The following is a 16,210-nucleotide window of genomic DNA, read 5'->3' as shown; positions in this document are numbered from 1 at the left end:
TTCAAAATGTTGGGAAATAGCTATGACCATGTTCATGTTGGTCAATTGTGCAGGGAGTGTTCCCTGCACATTGTGCTAGATCATCTGCATTATTCATTTACACAAACAGGCTAGAATAGCTAGTACTCTTACACATACAGTTTGAGAGGCAGTGGAGGGCAAGGAGTGCTCCTCATAGGGTGCAACCACATCACTCTGTAGGCTGAGAGACTTTAACATTTTGATGGATACAATCTACTCTGTGACAATTCATTTCATACTGGAGAATGGCCCAGTACATTTACTTGTCTAGTCAGCCTCTGTCTATCTTTGTTTTAATTTGAGTAACATATAGGAATTCATGTGGAAAAGTCAGCTAAGGTTAGAGACACCTCCATAGTGCAAAAAGAGGAGTGGATATAAAGGAAACTTGACTTATTTTATATTTGCTAGCCTATATAAGGACTGGTTGCTGTAGTTTTTCAGAAGAATCACAGTGTTGTAATGTCTTATCATTCCTATCTTTGTCCACTTTGGATGCAAAGGGGAGGAGATGGCTGAATCTGAAGAAACCCCCATTAGCCACACCCTTGATGCAACTCACATTCTTTGTGCCTTTACTCAGGGCTACCAGCTTGCCTCACTCTCTCTGTGCCATAGATTCCTCAGCGCTACAAACACCTAAGGAGACAGTGTTTTGAGCAATCACTTGCAGTATTTGCATGTGGTATTCAACTTGGTGTGGGAGCTGGGAAGAGGAAGGGAAGGGAAGGGAAGGGAAGGGAAGGGAAGGGAAGGGAAGGGAAGGGAAGGGGAAGGTGCAGGATAAACACAATCAACCCAAGCCAACCACCTCACCTGAGCTTGGCTTCTTGGCACTTTTACTCTTCCTGAGTCAAAGTTCATGGCATGGGCTTATCCCTTGTTGTCCCCATCTCTTTGTCACTGTGGACATACATGGGCTGTGACAGGCTGTGCAGTGGGTCAGGAATTAGGTGAGCAAGGGCATAAAGTGCAGAACAAATAGTGAGAGTAATGCAATTAGCAGTGTTAGTGGTCATAATCAGACACCTAGCATTACTACTCACCCATCCTGAATATGCAATGTGCTCTGATAGTGTCACCATGCACCAGCACAGGCTGGGTGGGGGTTGACCTGCTGGAAATGAGCTCTGTGGAGAAGGCCCTGGGGGTCCTGGTGAACAACAAGCTGCCCACAAACCATGTCCATGAGAGGAGACCTTATGAAAGCATGTACATATCTGAAGAGAGGGTGTCAATTGGATGGGTCCACTCTTCTCAGTGGTGCCCAGCAATAGGACAAGAGGCAATGGGCAGAAACTGATGCACAGAAAACTCCATCTGTGTATGAGGAAGAAGAACTTCTTTACTGTGCAGATGACCAAGCAGATTTCCCACAATACATTACTCAGAGAGGTTGTGGAGCGTCCCTCACTGTAAATATTCAAGAACAATCTGGATGCAATACTGTGTCATTTGCTCTAGGATGACCCTGCTTGAGCAGAGAGGCTGGACCAAATGACCCACTGTGGTCCCCTTCGATCTGACCCATTCTGTTATTCTGTTAGCTCTGCTTCCACTGACATCTCATTAATTGACATCATGCTCAAACTATATTTGCTGCTATCATACAGAGTTGTATGATTCCTGGTTGAATGATGGAATACATGTACCATAGTAATATCCAGGTATAAGTAACCTCAACAAAGTACAGAAATAAGGGAGAGGCTTGTTTTTATGTAGGAAACTTGTGCTGTTTAGTAACAAAGATTTTGTATATAATATACCTCATTCCATCATAGTATCAGTCCTTATGTCCTTACCCTCACAAACTGCAAAACTTACTAAGGTAAGAAATGCCTAGTTTTTGTACTTGTTAAAGTTTGTGAAAAACCACAGTAGTTCTATGTGAAGTTACAAACAACGAAATGACAGATGCTTTTAAGCAGGAAATGCATTCTACCCTTTGAAATTATCTCCTAGATAGCAATAGAGGTGCCACATTCCCCAGAAGTTCAGCAGAGATTTTGCTAGAGGGGAAAGAACAACTATACAGTGAGTAAATCAGAATACTTTTGTCAATACATAGGTTGCTTCTATGAAACCTTGATAACCTTGTTCAATTTATCTTATCAATTGCTGTGTTTATCTTCAATGCTGAAAGAATTTGCCATACCTTTTTTTCTCTTGTAATTACTTTAGATGTTAATCAAAATGCACAAAACAATTTTTTTCCCCTGCTTTATACTGGAAAAAAACTTGGGGGTCTTTTCAAAAAGAAGCCATAATTCAGAAAATAGATGGCTCACACTTTCTCCCATGCAATGGGTAAAATTAATCTTTGGGTGCTAAAACCACTACAGCCACAGGTTTTATTTTTAAACTTTTTTTTTTTGCCCACATTCATTAATGTACATGCTAGTGCTGTGAATCCCTAACAAGGTTAAACAATTTTAAAAGACTGTTCCTGATTTAAGAGAATTTTGTTGAAAAATGCCACAGGGAACTTGGTGACCGAGATGACAGATAAATGTAACACAGAAATTAAAAAAAAAAAAAAAGAATATGTAGGAACCCTCCTGAGATAACACTTTGGTCATGTGTTGAAATATTGACTGTGTCATTTATTATAATTAAGGCTTAATTTCAACACTCATGTTTGTTGGTGTTGTCCTTTTTAAGTGCTGTTGTACAAACAAACAAAAAACCAAACAAACTGCTGGATTCTGCACGTGGGATGGGGAAACCCGGGATGTATGGACAGGTTGGTGAATGAGATGCTGGAAGCAGTGCCATGGAAAGGGACCTGAGGGTCCTGGTCAATGGCAAATGGAATGTGAGTCAGCAGTACCCTGGCAGCCAGGAGGGCCAAGTGTGTCCTGGGTACATCAGACACAGCATCACCAGCTGGGCGAGGGAGGGAATTGTTCCACTCTGCTCTGCTCTGCTCTGGGGAGGCCTCACCTCGAGGGCTGGGGGCAGTTTTGGGTGCCACAGTGTAAGAAAGGTACAAAGCTATTAGAGAGCATCCAAAGGAGGGCAACAAAGATGGTAAAAGGCCATGAGGGGAAGCTGTATGAGGAGCAGCCACGGTCACTAGGTCCGTCCAACCTCGAGGAGACTGATGGGAGACCTGACTGCAGCTAAAATCTCCTCATGAGCAGAAGAGGAGGGGCAAAGACTGATCTCTTCTCTGTGGTGATCAACAGTGACCAATGACAGGACCTGAGGGACTGGCTTGGAGTTGTGTCAGGGAAGGTTTCTGTTAGATATTGGGAAAAGGCTCTTCCCCCACAGGGTGGCTGGGCACTAGAACAGTCTCCCCAGGGAAGTGGTCACAGCCCCAGAGCTGACACAGTTCAAGAAGTGTTTGGACAATGCTCTCAGGCCCATGGTGTGACTCTTGGTGTGTCCTGTGCAAGGCCAGGAGTTAGACTCGATGATCCTGATGTGTTCTGTCCAACTCAGCATATTCTGTGATTCTGTAAACAGTGTTAAGCGAAGAGAGAAAGATAATCTGTGTAAAAATCCATCCATTTTCATCAGGGACACTCTCTAGAAATAGCATGATCCAAGGTTTAAATAGAGCTCTTGAGTGATAACCCTAGCTCTACCACTAATGCTCCGCCCAAGGCAAATTATTTTACATCTATAAAATGGAAATTATAGCTACTAACCTGCTTTACAGGAGATTTGCAAAGATAAATTACTTAATGTGTGTGCAATATTTTCAACATGCAAAGTGCCATAAAGCTCCATGAATTTTTATCTCAGACCTTGTTTTAAAACTTGAGTGAGCAGTCATAGAATACAAACTACAATGCAAAATACGATGTTGACAATCTCAAACACCATGCAAAATCTGAGCAAACCAGATTGTAAAACTCCGCTAATTCATCTCTACTTAATTTCTTCTCTTCCAGTAAAAGGCCTGCCGTTTGAAACTGCTTTCACAACTCACAGAGAAGAACAGCATCACCATTGAGGAATGGTTGCTGATAAATTTTTTTGAGGGGCAAATGCTGACCCACTCTTGGTGGATAATGAAAAGCAGCATTTTTTTTTTTTTTTCATGTAAGGAAAGGATCCAGCAGCAGGGATTTTTTTACACTTGAGAGGATTTTGAAACTCTGTGTTTGGAGGGAATGTGGAAGAGATAGGAGAATTAATCCTACTTTTTCCATTGAAAGGAAAATCAGTTATTCATTCTCTTACAGCTACTTCTCTCCATGTCTGGCAAAGTAACCAGCTCAGTGGTGCAGGCAAGTGGTAGTGAGTCAAATATTGCAATCCAAAAGTATGTTCATGTGGAAGAACTACCAGATTACATGATCTTCACTTCATAGGTCAGCATGTTTATCCTTAATATATAGAAGACAAGATATCTATCTATCTATCTATCTATCTATCTATCTATCTATCTTTCTATCTACATGCTATAAAGCAAGCAAATCAAAAGAAAGCTGAAGACAGATGTTGCATTTAGTATTTTCATTATGAACTATCAATTTAAAAATTGATGATCAAAAGGTCGACCTTTGTTCCATGACCTTTGATCCATGCACACATGCAGCCAGTAATAAGTAATAAAATTTTGCAACATGAATATTGTGTGCCCTTGGTAAAATTCATGTTCCCTCCAAAGGAGTTATACCAAAGCAGCACTGGGTATGTGACCAGCTGTTTAGGGAATATGTTGTGTTTGAATTCAATCCATTTCAGAAATTGCTCAGTTGGCTAAAAAAGGCCTGAAATTCCTGCCTGTGGTAAGCTTCTCAAACTTCAGTCTTAGAGTTCTTTTACGTGTCTCGTGACCTTGGCAAGCAGAGCACAATGCCACAAAAGTAACACATTTGTGCTCACAAAGGTGGGAGGACAGAATTTACAGCAGCTTGCTGTGCAGCCCCTTCAGCAGTACTGCACTGCCAGCAGCAGATGAGAGTCTCCTATAGTGGGTAGCTGCAGAGTGGGAAAAAAATTTAAAGGGGAATTTGCCTAGTCTCTCCTTGCTCACCGTGTCAGCAATGAAGCAGGTGTTTAGTTAGGATCGAATACTTGAATTTATGTGCGTTTTTGTCAGGGCAGTACATGACTGGGGGGGAGGGGGAGGAGGGCGGGGGGGGAGATGTGAAGCAAGTATGTAATGTTCCTGCTCAGTATATCAGGCAGAATCACAAAAATTCTGCAAAGCAAGTATTTGTTCTTCAGCATGTTAGGACAGGATTTGGACCAGTTTCTCCACTAAATTCACATGCAAAAATGTTTTCTTTTTTTGCTATATTTGGGTTGGTTTTCATTTGTTACTTTGAATCCTTTCTTTTCTAGATTTTAAAAATCCTGTTACCTTCTATATTGGTAGCTTGATATCCAGTGTGCATGTCTAGGGGCACATTTTTATTTATTATTTACCTACAGAACTGATTTAAAGTTCATTTCTTGGTTGTCTTAATTGCATTTCCTTTATCATAGTGCAAGCTCTAATCATTAGTGTGTGTTGAGGATGCTTTGCCAATCTTCCCTCCCTAGAAATTGATCTCTTTTTCCTAGGTCTCTCTCACTTTTAAAGATCCTCCTATTTGTCTAAATAAATGAAAATTAGCCACATACACATAGTCTTTATGAAGTTGCACTGTGTGAGAATCTTTGAAGCAAATTTGTACTAATATTGTATTGTAAGCTAAGGTTCTGCCCTCAGCTACAGCCACGAAACCAATCACATGAATGGAGTTCCTCGGATGTTGGTAATGTCTGTTTACTTCAAAGTGCACCTTTCACATTATTTACAAAATATAATTGAACCAGAATGTCAGCTACAGCATATGAAAGCTGTCTTGTGATGCAACTCATCCCAATAAATGATTAAAGGCATGTGGCCAGGCATCGGGCTTTGTGCTAGGATGTGTAAATGGGATGGTAGTTTTCTTTGCCTAGTTAGGAGAGCGGCTAGTTGATCTATTAGAAAAAAAAAAAAATTACAGAGGAATTTGACTGGTAGAAGGGTGATGGATCTCTCAGGAAAACATGCATAACAGAGAAAAGTCAAGGTACACTCAGTGACTATTTTGCAATCTATTGTGCTCCAGTACTCTGTGACGGACACAGACGTTTAGCATGGAATTTCCCAAACCTCATGTCATTATTTGCTGTAGTTCTGGAGTTCCCACTTAATCACAGCACTTTTATGTCTTCATATCCTATTGACTGTGTAACCTAAGCCCTCAAAAGAGTTTTCTGAAGAAATTACCACCAGCGTTCAGCAGGTTTCAGTGTTGAATCCTGATTTACTCGGAGAAACCCCAGCCCAGACAAGTGGCACTTATGTGTCCTATTTGCATATCTGAGTGACAAGACTGTGCTTCCTCCCACTTTCCAGAGAAACAGCCTGTTAAAAAACCCATAGGAATATTTAAATGAATCCTGAATACCTTGGGTTTTCCTCTTGAGAGAAAGGAGCACCATACCGGTACTCTTTTGCTTAATGTTTGTAGATGTACTTGGAGCACCTCAGGAGCACTTGTGTTATTTTGTGTTTGTTAAGCTTGCTACGCGGAGCAAGGGAACTTTCTCCGTGCTGGCGGCAGGGGAATAGAGGCGGTAGGGGCAGACATGCACCCTGCTATCCGTGCGCTAAATACGCATTAAAACCGCGCTGTTTCATTCCACGCACGCACTTGGCCTTGCAAATATTGGGAGTAAAATGACGAGGAGAGCAGGACTATTCGCAGAGGCCGAGTGGGCTGCGCTGGTTTCGGGGGCAGAAAAGAGGCCGGAGTCCCTGGGGAGGGGATCGAGCCTCCGGAGCGGCTTCACTGCTCTCCAGTAAAACGCCTCGACTCTGCCTTGCGCTGGCGCGGCGACGGGACAGCTCTCCCTGAGGAAGGGGACGGGACAGCGCTTCTGCTGCAAGCCTGCCGGGACACCCGCACTGCTGGAGCCCTCTGCCCCGCACCACTCTCGGGAGGGAGCACACGGGAAGGCAGGAGCTGCGTTAGGGCCACGCCGCTTTTTTGCCAGCAGTGCCGCAAATGCACGCTCATGCCTTTGGCAGCTGCCGGGCAGAAACTGCCAGGAAGTAGAAAATCCACGTATACACACCCTCCCGAGCAAGGAGGAACGACTGTACTATCTCGTCCCCGCTCCCACCTCCTCTCAACCTGTATTCCGGGACAGGTGGGGGGCCCGCCCCTTCTCCACCTCGGCGGGGACGGCGCTGCCGGTTTCTCCTCCCCTCTCCTCCTTGCTCCCTCCCAATCCTCCTCCTCCTTGGCGTCCCCAGAGGGAGCCCCTGCGCTCCGCGACCGAGTGGAGAGCGCAGCCGGGCGCACCCCGTCCCACAGCCGGCTCCAGCCGCTCCGCAAGCCCTTGTGCATCCGCCGCCGCCTGCAGCAGGAGGAGCAGAGGTGGGAGGAGGAGGAGGAGGAAGGCGGCAGCCCGCCCGCAGCGGGGCACGCACGTGTGCGCGCAGACCTCGACGGCCGCCCTCCAGCATGCTGCTCGGACCCGCGCAGGGCTGAGCGCCGGAGAGGAGCTGATCGCTGCGGCGGGAGAAGAGCAGAGGGGAGCCGGAGCGGCTCCGCGGAATCACCCGTGCGCCCGTCCCGTCCGACCCGCACGCAGTCCGCCGAGGGAGCGGCGGTCCCGCAGCATGGGCGGCCGCAGCCCCCGCGCTGCCGCCGGGCCCCGCCGCGCCGCTGTCCTGGTGCTGCTGCTGGGGCGCCTCGCTCTCTGCCTCGCCGTGGAGGGAAAGAAAGGTAGGGGGGCGGGGGAGCGAGGGGGCGAGGGCGCTGGGGTCCCGCCGTCCTCTGCCGGCTGAGTACTGGGGACCAGGGAGCCGGGGCTGCGGGCGGCTGCGTGCCGCGGCCTCCCGTGGGGAGAGGCGGAGGGAAAGTCCCAACTACTTATTTCCCTAAGAAGAAAAAACAAATCAAAACAAAAAACCCACCCCAAACACAGAGAGAGGGGAGAAATGGGGAGAAAACCAAACCTATAGCAGCGATCACGCAGCCCTGACTTCCTGATTCTTTGCTTATTTTCTTTTGTGGGGGTGGAGGAAATAAAAGGGAATAAGCCTTGGCACATCTCATCTGTTGTGCTTCTCTTCTTTAGTGTTTCTTTTTACTTCTTTCCCCCTTCCCACGTTTCCCAGTCGCTCCCCGGAGAGCACTCCCCGGCTCAGCCCAGCACAGCCGCTCTCGGCTCCCCTGCACCGGGGCGGCGGGGAAAAGCCGCGGGGTTCCCGAGTAAGCGCCGCTCCGGTGACCCGCTGTCGCTCTGACCCGGACACCTCCTCTTGTCCCGTTCAGAAATACTCGTAGTAATAATAGAAAGAAGTATACACCTGGGGAGAGGGTGACTGAAAAAAAGGGGAACTTCGTGTGGGTTCTGGCTCCCCAGTTATCAGAAAGAGGAGCGATTCATCCCTGCCCGACTCGGCGCTAAGGAGCCGCCGTCCCGTCCCGTCCCGTCCCGTCCTGTCCCGAGCCTGCCGGCGCTCCGGCCCCGGCGCTGCCCGCCCGTCCCGGCGGTGCGTGGGAACAGCACGGCGGGGCTGGCTGTGGGGCCGGGGCGTGGGGCTGCCACGGGTGCTCGGGTTTTCCTTCTTTATTGGAGAAGCTGTTTCAGAGGGTGAGAAGACGTTTCTGGCCGGTCGGACCCGTCACATTTTCTCTGTGTGTGGTGTTCCCTTTTGTGAGTTTGGAGAGCAGGCCCCGGCTGCTGTTCCAGCCGGAGAGCAGTCCTCTTTATCTTGGAAATCTGCCAGCCAGAGGAAAAAATGCAGATTTGGGTGGTTTGGTTTTTCTTCTTTTTCCTTTCATTCTTTTTAAAGAAAAAGCGGGAGAAGAGAATTATTACTTACTCGAAGGGCTGATTGCATGGCTCATAGCAACTGAGTTAGAGTCTTTCGTGACTGTGGACTGTAAAGCCGCCCTGAAAGTGAGGAACACCCCATCCAAAAGAACTAGTTGCACAACCTTTAAAAAGCGGAAAGATTCTCTTGTTCCAGAACTCAAGTTCATACCTGTTGTTGATGTAACATGGGCAATTTTTCTTTCCTGGTTTTCTTTTTATTTATTTATTTTATCCTCATCCTTTGAAGGTGATGAGAAGTAAAGTGCCTCCCATCTGCTCTGCCTGTCTTTAGAGATGCAGTCTCAGGTGCACATGCCCTGTATAATATGTTGAGTGAGGAGAAATACCTTGTTTATAATGCCTAATTCTGTGTCTTACAAGCTTAGGAGGTTGCCAGTTTTTTGAGGATTACTAAATAATCAATGGCTACATGATAAATCCAGTAGAGGTTATTCTCAGGATGTTGTGTCAGCAAGTAACTGTTCCTCTGGTAAGAGCTGGAGGCTCAGTGGCGGAGGTGGAGGCAGAAGGATTTCTTCAGAAAGCATTAATCAATTGATTTGACTTCATTAGTTTCTCCCCACACTTGAAGATAAGCAAGAAAATTACTCAGAGGCACAAAATGAAGCAGCATCTGAGAATCGTGCATTATTGATTTGAAGCAACAGGTCCAGCAGGTAGCAGAGGATCAGTGTATGTTTGGGACTGCCTCCTTGGTCAAGTGATAAGATCCAGCATCAGAATTCAGAGAAATACTGAAAGGAAATTTGCTGTCATAAATATATGCAATACTTCTGCAAGTTCAAATTGCATGTGAAATGGCACTTCTTAAAACTTCAACCTGATTTGTTCTATTACCAAATGGAGTGGTCTCAAAAAAGAAAATGTGCCTGGGCAGGTGTTAGAAGAACATCAGAATCAGCCTATAAAATCCAATCAACATAATGTTTGAATGGAAATTTAAATACAATTACATCTTCTCCCAAAATTGTAGAATTAATTTCTTGAAGATGGATGAGAGAAAACTGGTTTTCTTGTAACACTGTAACAATTAAGGTACAAACAAAAGCCTAATTGAACATATTCCAGAACCAAACAGCATTGCTCAAAAGTGAAGTGCTCTCATCACAGGGATCAATACCCGTCTCTATGTACCAGCTATGATGTTGACCCACATTAAGCACAATAGAACTAATCCAGACTTCCACTAATCTACCCGGGAGGCCTGCTTGGTGGTACCTGAGATAAATACCTGTGATAGCTGGCATGCCACTTACGCTGGATGCATTTGACCCGTGTCCTTTTTGTGTGCCAGTGCTCGGTGACAGTGCTACGGTTCAGCAAATTGCTTTTTGTTGCTACACATTGGTTTTGTATCTCTAGTTTTGATCTGTAGCTGCAGCCATTGTGGGATGGGAGTGTGCTGCTCCGTGTCAGGAGTGAGCACGCAGGCGTGCCAGGCAGCTCGGAAGCTGCCAGAGTGGACTGTGGTAGCCTTCTGTACCTGGAGTCTTATACAAAGGACTAAGTTCTTTAAGGGTATCCAAGTATTCATGTCCATGTGAAGTAAAAAACTTTTGTCTAATGTCTTGTGCAGTGTTTATGTGTGGGCTGTGTGCGTTTTGTCTTGTAGTTTCTGCACTGTGTATTTTTCCATGCTTACTTGTGACAAATACCTACAGGTAGATGAGTCTTTGTGGATTGTGCAGAGCTTAATCCAGTTACATGCAAGCATCCAGTCCTTTTTTAGATGCCCTCCAGTGTAACCTGGCCTTCTCTGTGGAGCAGAGATCTGTCACGAGCCCATGAGTTGTGCCTGCTATGGGGGCCTCCCAGGAGCAGAGGGCTGCCCACACATCCACAGGGTGGCTGAGGAATCAGCAGTGTTCTCTGTCTAGCTGGTACCAGGTAAAGGATATCTCATACTCCTGTTGAAGTCCCGGGAGAGCTGGCACACTGTTCTCTCATTCTTGTGTTTGCATTACCACTGACACAAGAGGAATTTTCTATGTGGACAGGAGCTGGTAGTATGTTTGTGTAAGTATTTATTGTGTGAGGTATTGTCTATGCAACCATTTATTATTTTCTATTTTCTTGGTAAATGACCAAACATTTTTGAATTTGCAAACTAAAATAAATCTGTGTAGTCTTGATGGTAAATACAGTTAGAGAAATGGAAACTTAGATACCGATATGGCCCGATTTGGTGGGATAATAGAAATAAATAAATAGTGTTGAGTGTAGAGCTGCTTTTACTCCAGTGCCTCAGTGTGTGAATGCTTAAGAAAAAAACGCAAAACCCATCATTAAGAGCAGTGAAGGGAAGGTAAAATGCTAGCAAGTAATCTTAATTCAGGCAATCTGCAAAAAATAGTGACTATATGCAAAATTTTATGAGGGAGATTGGCCTCTCAGCAAAGTGTGTGTGTATGGTGAGCAAACTAGATGTTGAAGTGCTACTAAATACAAATGTGTTATTTCTTGCATCAAGAGTATATGAAGAGATTTTCAGATAAATAGGAAATCAAGATCAATGCCCTGGAGACTTTACAATCAGAGTAGTCCATTGTAATTTATTTGTTAATTTATAAAGAGAGACTTTTGGGGAGTGTCGCACAATGCCATTATGGTCCTCAGGGCTGACTTTTGCATTAAGGTATCCATGTATCACTGAAATCTGGAATATGCTAGCTTTAGCAGCAAGATAGCTGACTAGCCAAACCAGTTCCTTCAGAAAGTGTCCTTATCTTCCTTGAGCACAAACTGCCTTTGCTTAATAGCCCTTCGGAAACAAGCCTAGTGGAAGGTTTACTTCATTTTTGGGAGGATGACAGTACCTTCATGGAATGGTTTTGCATAGAAACTGTTGATGTTGCTACAAACTCTTGCTCTAGTCCAGGTTTCAGTAGTATGTGTGCATCTGAGAGTACAGTCACACCGTGTGTGTGAGTGGATTATCCCAGAAAGAACTGATACTCAAAATCAGTGTCAGCATGTTATGTTATAAGCACCAGCATTTACGGGTATGAGAACTTGTGTTAAATCTCATGTTAGACTTGCATCTGTATTGCAAAAGGGTTTGTGTAACACAAATTTGACATGTAGATCTTTTATTTGAGGGAGCCAGAACAGGCTGTACTCACAAAAGCATCCTCTGGCTGTTCTATATTAGGAACGCTTCCTGGGGTGACCTGGCTGACAAACTTTATAAATCTACACTAGTCAAATTCTGTAAAAAGATTACTTGCTAAATAGAATAATTGCCATTTTGGAATTGTATAAATTGCATAAGGCATCTTCTAATTGTATTTATAATTTCTCAAACCTCCGTTCGGCTGCACTGCTCTCCTTGGACATCTACTAGTGGAAAATGAACTTTTGTCAGTCAGGGCTCATCTGGCACAAGAATCACATTCAACTTGGCTGGGAAATCACTAGCTTTATCAGAAAGAGAAAGTTATTAGGAAATGCAGCAGAGCTGTTATTTGCTTCTCAGTGGCAGGATCGTTCTCACTCTTTGACTCCTGCTTTTGCTTTGTGGAGCTGTGGGAGGTGTGTAGCCTGCGATGAGCACTCGAGCAGCAGTTTCTGCGGTGACAGGGATAGTTGCCTGTCTCGCACTCGCCTCGAGGTTAGCTTGAGCAACACATCTTGCTCTAAGTGCAGAACTTGCCTCTCTGGATCCTGAGCAGTGCTTCACGCAGCACCTGTGATAGAGACCATGGCTGGGAGCTGTGTGATGCTGCGCTCTATGGTGGAGGAATAGGGATAATAATGAGGGGCCCTCACCGCTGGGATCACCCTTTAAACAAAGCTTCTGCAATGCCACACACCTCTGGTGATAAGGATGGTACAAGAAATGAGTTGGATGTGACCCATCAGAAGCCCTCCATTCCTGAGCACCACTGCTGTTCTTACCTCTTGGCTTCAGAGAGCTCATGAAATCCATGAGTACATGGAGGGCCTGCACTATGGGTTTGTCAGCATTGTGTAGGTGTTGGTAGAAAGTGTTCAAGTGTTCAGTGAATTATGTTTTTCCAGCCATTAATGGTACCCAGTGTGGAAATCCGCTGCTTAGTGTTTTGTGTGGACTTTGACAGTCCTTGTTCCGCTTAATACAGTGCACGCTGATCCTGTAAAGTACATATGGATTTAACCTTCCCTTTCTTCCAGGATCTTCCAGGAACACCATTAGTTGGTACAGTATGAGATCAGTTCATTCTGATTATGTTACTTCTTGACTTCCAACTATGGCAAGTGGAATTGTAATGCTTCCTTTTTTATGGCTGAATTCTGCTGACCTAACAGTATTGAGTAATAGTGTATTTTTTTTTTAATTTCAGAAATAGTTACAGAACATTTGGCATTAGTATGTGCAGAATAAGTCATTCTTAAAGGAAATGTGGAAAAAAAAGATGTACTCCTCTGTGCAGAGAAATTGGACCAAAATAAATGCCTATTTCTCCTGAAGCAAGGTAGTTATTTATTAGGAACTGCGACACGACTTTGTAGTTTGTCTTAAGGGGGAAATGTGTACGTGTGGGTATTGTGCTCTCCATGCTTAATGTTATTGAGGGTTGTTCAAAGGAAGAAGCATGAGAAAACTACCTGTGAGATTGTGTGTTTAAACAGGAAATCTTTCTGATGACCAAAGTGAAAAGATGCGGCCATGTGGGCTGGCCATTGACTAGTGCAAGTGCTACCACACCACACCTTTTAAAAATTATTTTTTAACAAACAGAAGGCATAGTTAGGAGACGGACGTGCTGGATTTATGTATCCCATAGCTTTCATTTGGAAGCTTCAATGCAAAGTCTGTTTTGCCTGTTGACAGATCCGTGCAAGGCAGATGCAGGGATTCTCCTTCTGCCAGCGTTCCTTCGTCCGCCCAGCACATCTGCGTACATGAAAGTAAACATCTACGTGTTCACATGCATGTTCTACTAGCAGAGTGCATTGAATCATGGGTGGCTTTTGTTTGTTTCAGTGGTTGAAGAGGAAAAAAAAACCTAAAAAAAAGAATAATTTCCAGTCATACTGAATCAAGTATGTCAGGGTGGTTTTAGTGAAATGAAGAGAAAAAAGAAACCCTGCAACAAAACACCAAGAAAAAAGCCCTGTTTTAATATAATCTGGAAGATCAAATTTGACTTGATACGATTTCTTTTCAAGTTGGGTAAGAAGCAAAATGAAATGTTGTTTGAAATTAAAATTTGCAGGTTTATTTTGAAAATACCAGAATACCACTTGATTTTCTTATACCTCCCTCCCACTTAGTTTTTTGGCCAAGGCATGTTTGCTGAGCTTGTATCAAAAAATTAAGGCTTTGGGAGTGGGGTAAACTGTCATTTGTGTACACATTAATAGTTCTGCTCTGATCTCTGTGAGCACTGAGATAAATGAAGTCCAAAATGCTTTGTGATCGCTTCTTTCTATTTTCATAAATTGAAATGGTGAAATAGCAAAAATAATGAAATAGGGATAAATAAATAGGTTTAAATTTAAAAAAGCTTGGTATCCATTACCTCCTTGGCCTCCACATGTTTGGCCCTTTCACCATCTGAGCTGAGCTCCAGTGGAGGAGCCTGAGCCTTGCAGGCTCCTTGCTGGAGGCAGGCCAGGGCTCTGGGCAGGCAGGGTGACACTGCAGAGCAGGAGCAATGCCCCAAGGGCCAGCAACGCTTCTGTGTGGGTTAAAAGCCCTCTTGTCTAGCAGTTGCCTCTCTCTGGTTGCTTTACCTTGGAAAGGTGGTGTGTGAAAGGTGGGTAGCCTCTCCAGAGTATCATCCAGCTCCTTGGAAGAGTCAGGGATCTGCCAGCCCCTCCATCCCAAACTGAAAAACTGTAAGCATTCAGGGCCAGTTGTGCCAGAACCACTCTGCTGGGGTAGATGGCTCCTTCCTGGGTGCAGAGACCAGTAGGGCTGGATGAGTTGGCAGGGAGCATGCCAGACAGGATGTTTTCTGGGTAAGAGGTGGAAGGAAGGAGAAGAGGATATAAACCAGCTGTCTTGATGACAGGATAGTAGTATTTTAGCTCTGGCTTTTATAAGGAGAAAATTATCACTTTGTGGGAATGGCATTTGTATGTTTGGTAATCAGGATATGGTGGCATAATCCCTGCCTTCCCATCACCAGATTCTGTAGTAAATACAAAGATAACCAGGAAAGCCTTGGAAATCAGCCAGTCTTGGCACTGGGGCACTGTGAGCTCGCACAGCACTTTTCCTAGATAGGGAAAAGTATTGTTTTACCTATCATGATTCAAGGGCTGGAAGCCACAGAGACTTTGAATGCCTGCCTGAGGCAATACATCTGGCCACTGATGAAGTTGCCTGCTAGTATTTTGGCCTCTCACCCCATGCCCAAGCCAATGATAAACACTGCCTGGAGTTGAAGGTAACCAACATCCTACTTGGGGCTTATTCACAAGCTTTGAAAAAATATCTCATGCACAGCATCCTTTCTTCCCATTCCTGAAGGCCCTTCTGTGTGCCCTTCCCTGGGGACATGTCCCTTGATGGAGGCTGGCCAGAGCCTGGGATGATGTGACCTGTGGTGGCAAGCATCTGGCCTGGCTCCTGTTGGCTGAGGCGTGCTCACTCCCTGCCTGTGGTAGGGCTCAGCATGCCTGGCCCCTTGCTCCTCCGCCCCGGGGAAGCCCTGGCACCTCCTGAAATAACAGCACTGTGAGACAGTAGCTGCAAATCAAGGCTGGGTGTAAGCAGGTGTATTGTTTCCTAAATTATGTAGCTTTTAATGTAGCTTTTAATGTAGCTGCAGCACAGTTATGATGGCAGTTTTAACATTTGCAAGACCTAACTTTAAAAAAAAAACAAACCTAAAACCAACCAACCAAACAAAGAAAAAATTGTAGCTTCCTCTGTCTGGGAATATGTATTCATGGATATGTATTCACTCCCTCTCCCCCATTAAGCTCTGAGACATATGTGCAATTCTGAAAGTTAAGTTTGAATCACATCTGAGGTGGTGGATGTTTCTTCTTGAGAGCTATGTACTGCAGTTCTGCAAAGTGAAGTTTATGGCTGCATATGCAGTTCCCTATTACTAAGCAATTTTTTCGTCTTGAAAATACCGATTTTCCCATTGCATTACTTAATTAATTGCATTGGAATTATTATTTTTTTATTGAATTTACAGTGGTTTTTTTTTTGAACAGTGATGTTTTCTGAAGTTCACTCAGGAAGTAAAACTAAAGAAGGAGGCAGGGTTCAAGGAAGAAGCTTGTTTTAGCAGTTGGGTCAGTTATTTCAACAATGCCTTTAGCAAAGAAGAGGCTGTTTGCACAAATCAGTAACTAGTTCCCATGATTCAGATTGAATCACGTAGCTCAAGTAATT

General features: G+C 44.7%; 1 protein-coding gene across 1 annotated transcript in view; it reads left to right on the top strand.

Annotated features, from left to right (window-relative positions):
- The first annotated feature begins 7,289 nt into the window (after positions 1-7,289).
- EGFR (epidermal growth factor receptor) overlaps positions 7,290-16,210 on the top strand; it is a 157,483-nt gene continuing 148,562 nt past the window's right edge. The window contains exon 1 of the mRNA XM_039715099.1: positions 7,290-7,751. Within this exon, the coding sequence (XP_039571033.1) occupies positions 7,646-7,751 (106 nt within the window). The 5' untranslated portion in view covers positions 7,290-7,645. The remainder of the gene's footprint in view (positions 7,752-16,210) is intronic.

The sequence above is a fragment of the Passer montanus genome, unplaced genomic scaffold (assembly GCF_014805655.1).
Source record: "Passer montanus isolate IOZ18808 unplaced genomic scaffold, ASM1480565v1 scaffold32, whole genome shotgun sequence".
NCBI classification, from domain to species: Eukaryota; Metazoa; Chordata; class Aves; order Passeriformes; family Passeridae; genus Passer; species Passer montanus.
Note: the sequence above shows the minus strand (reverse complement) of the source record. Positions and strands in the feature narration are given on the sequence as shown.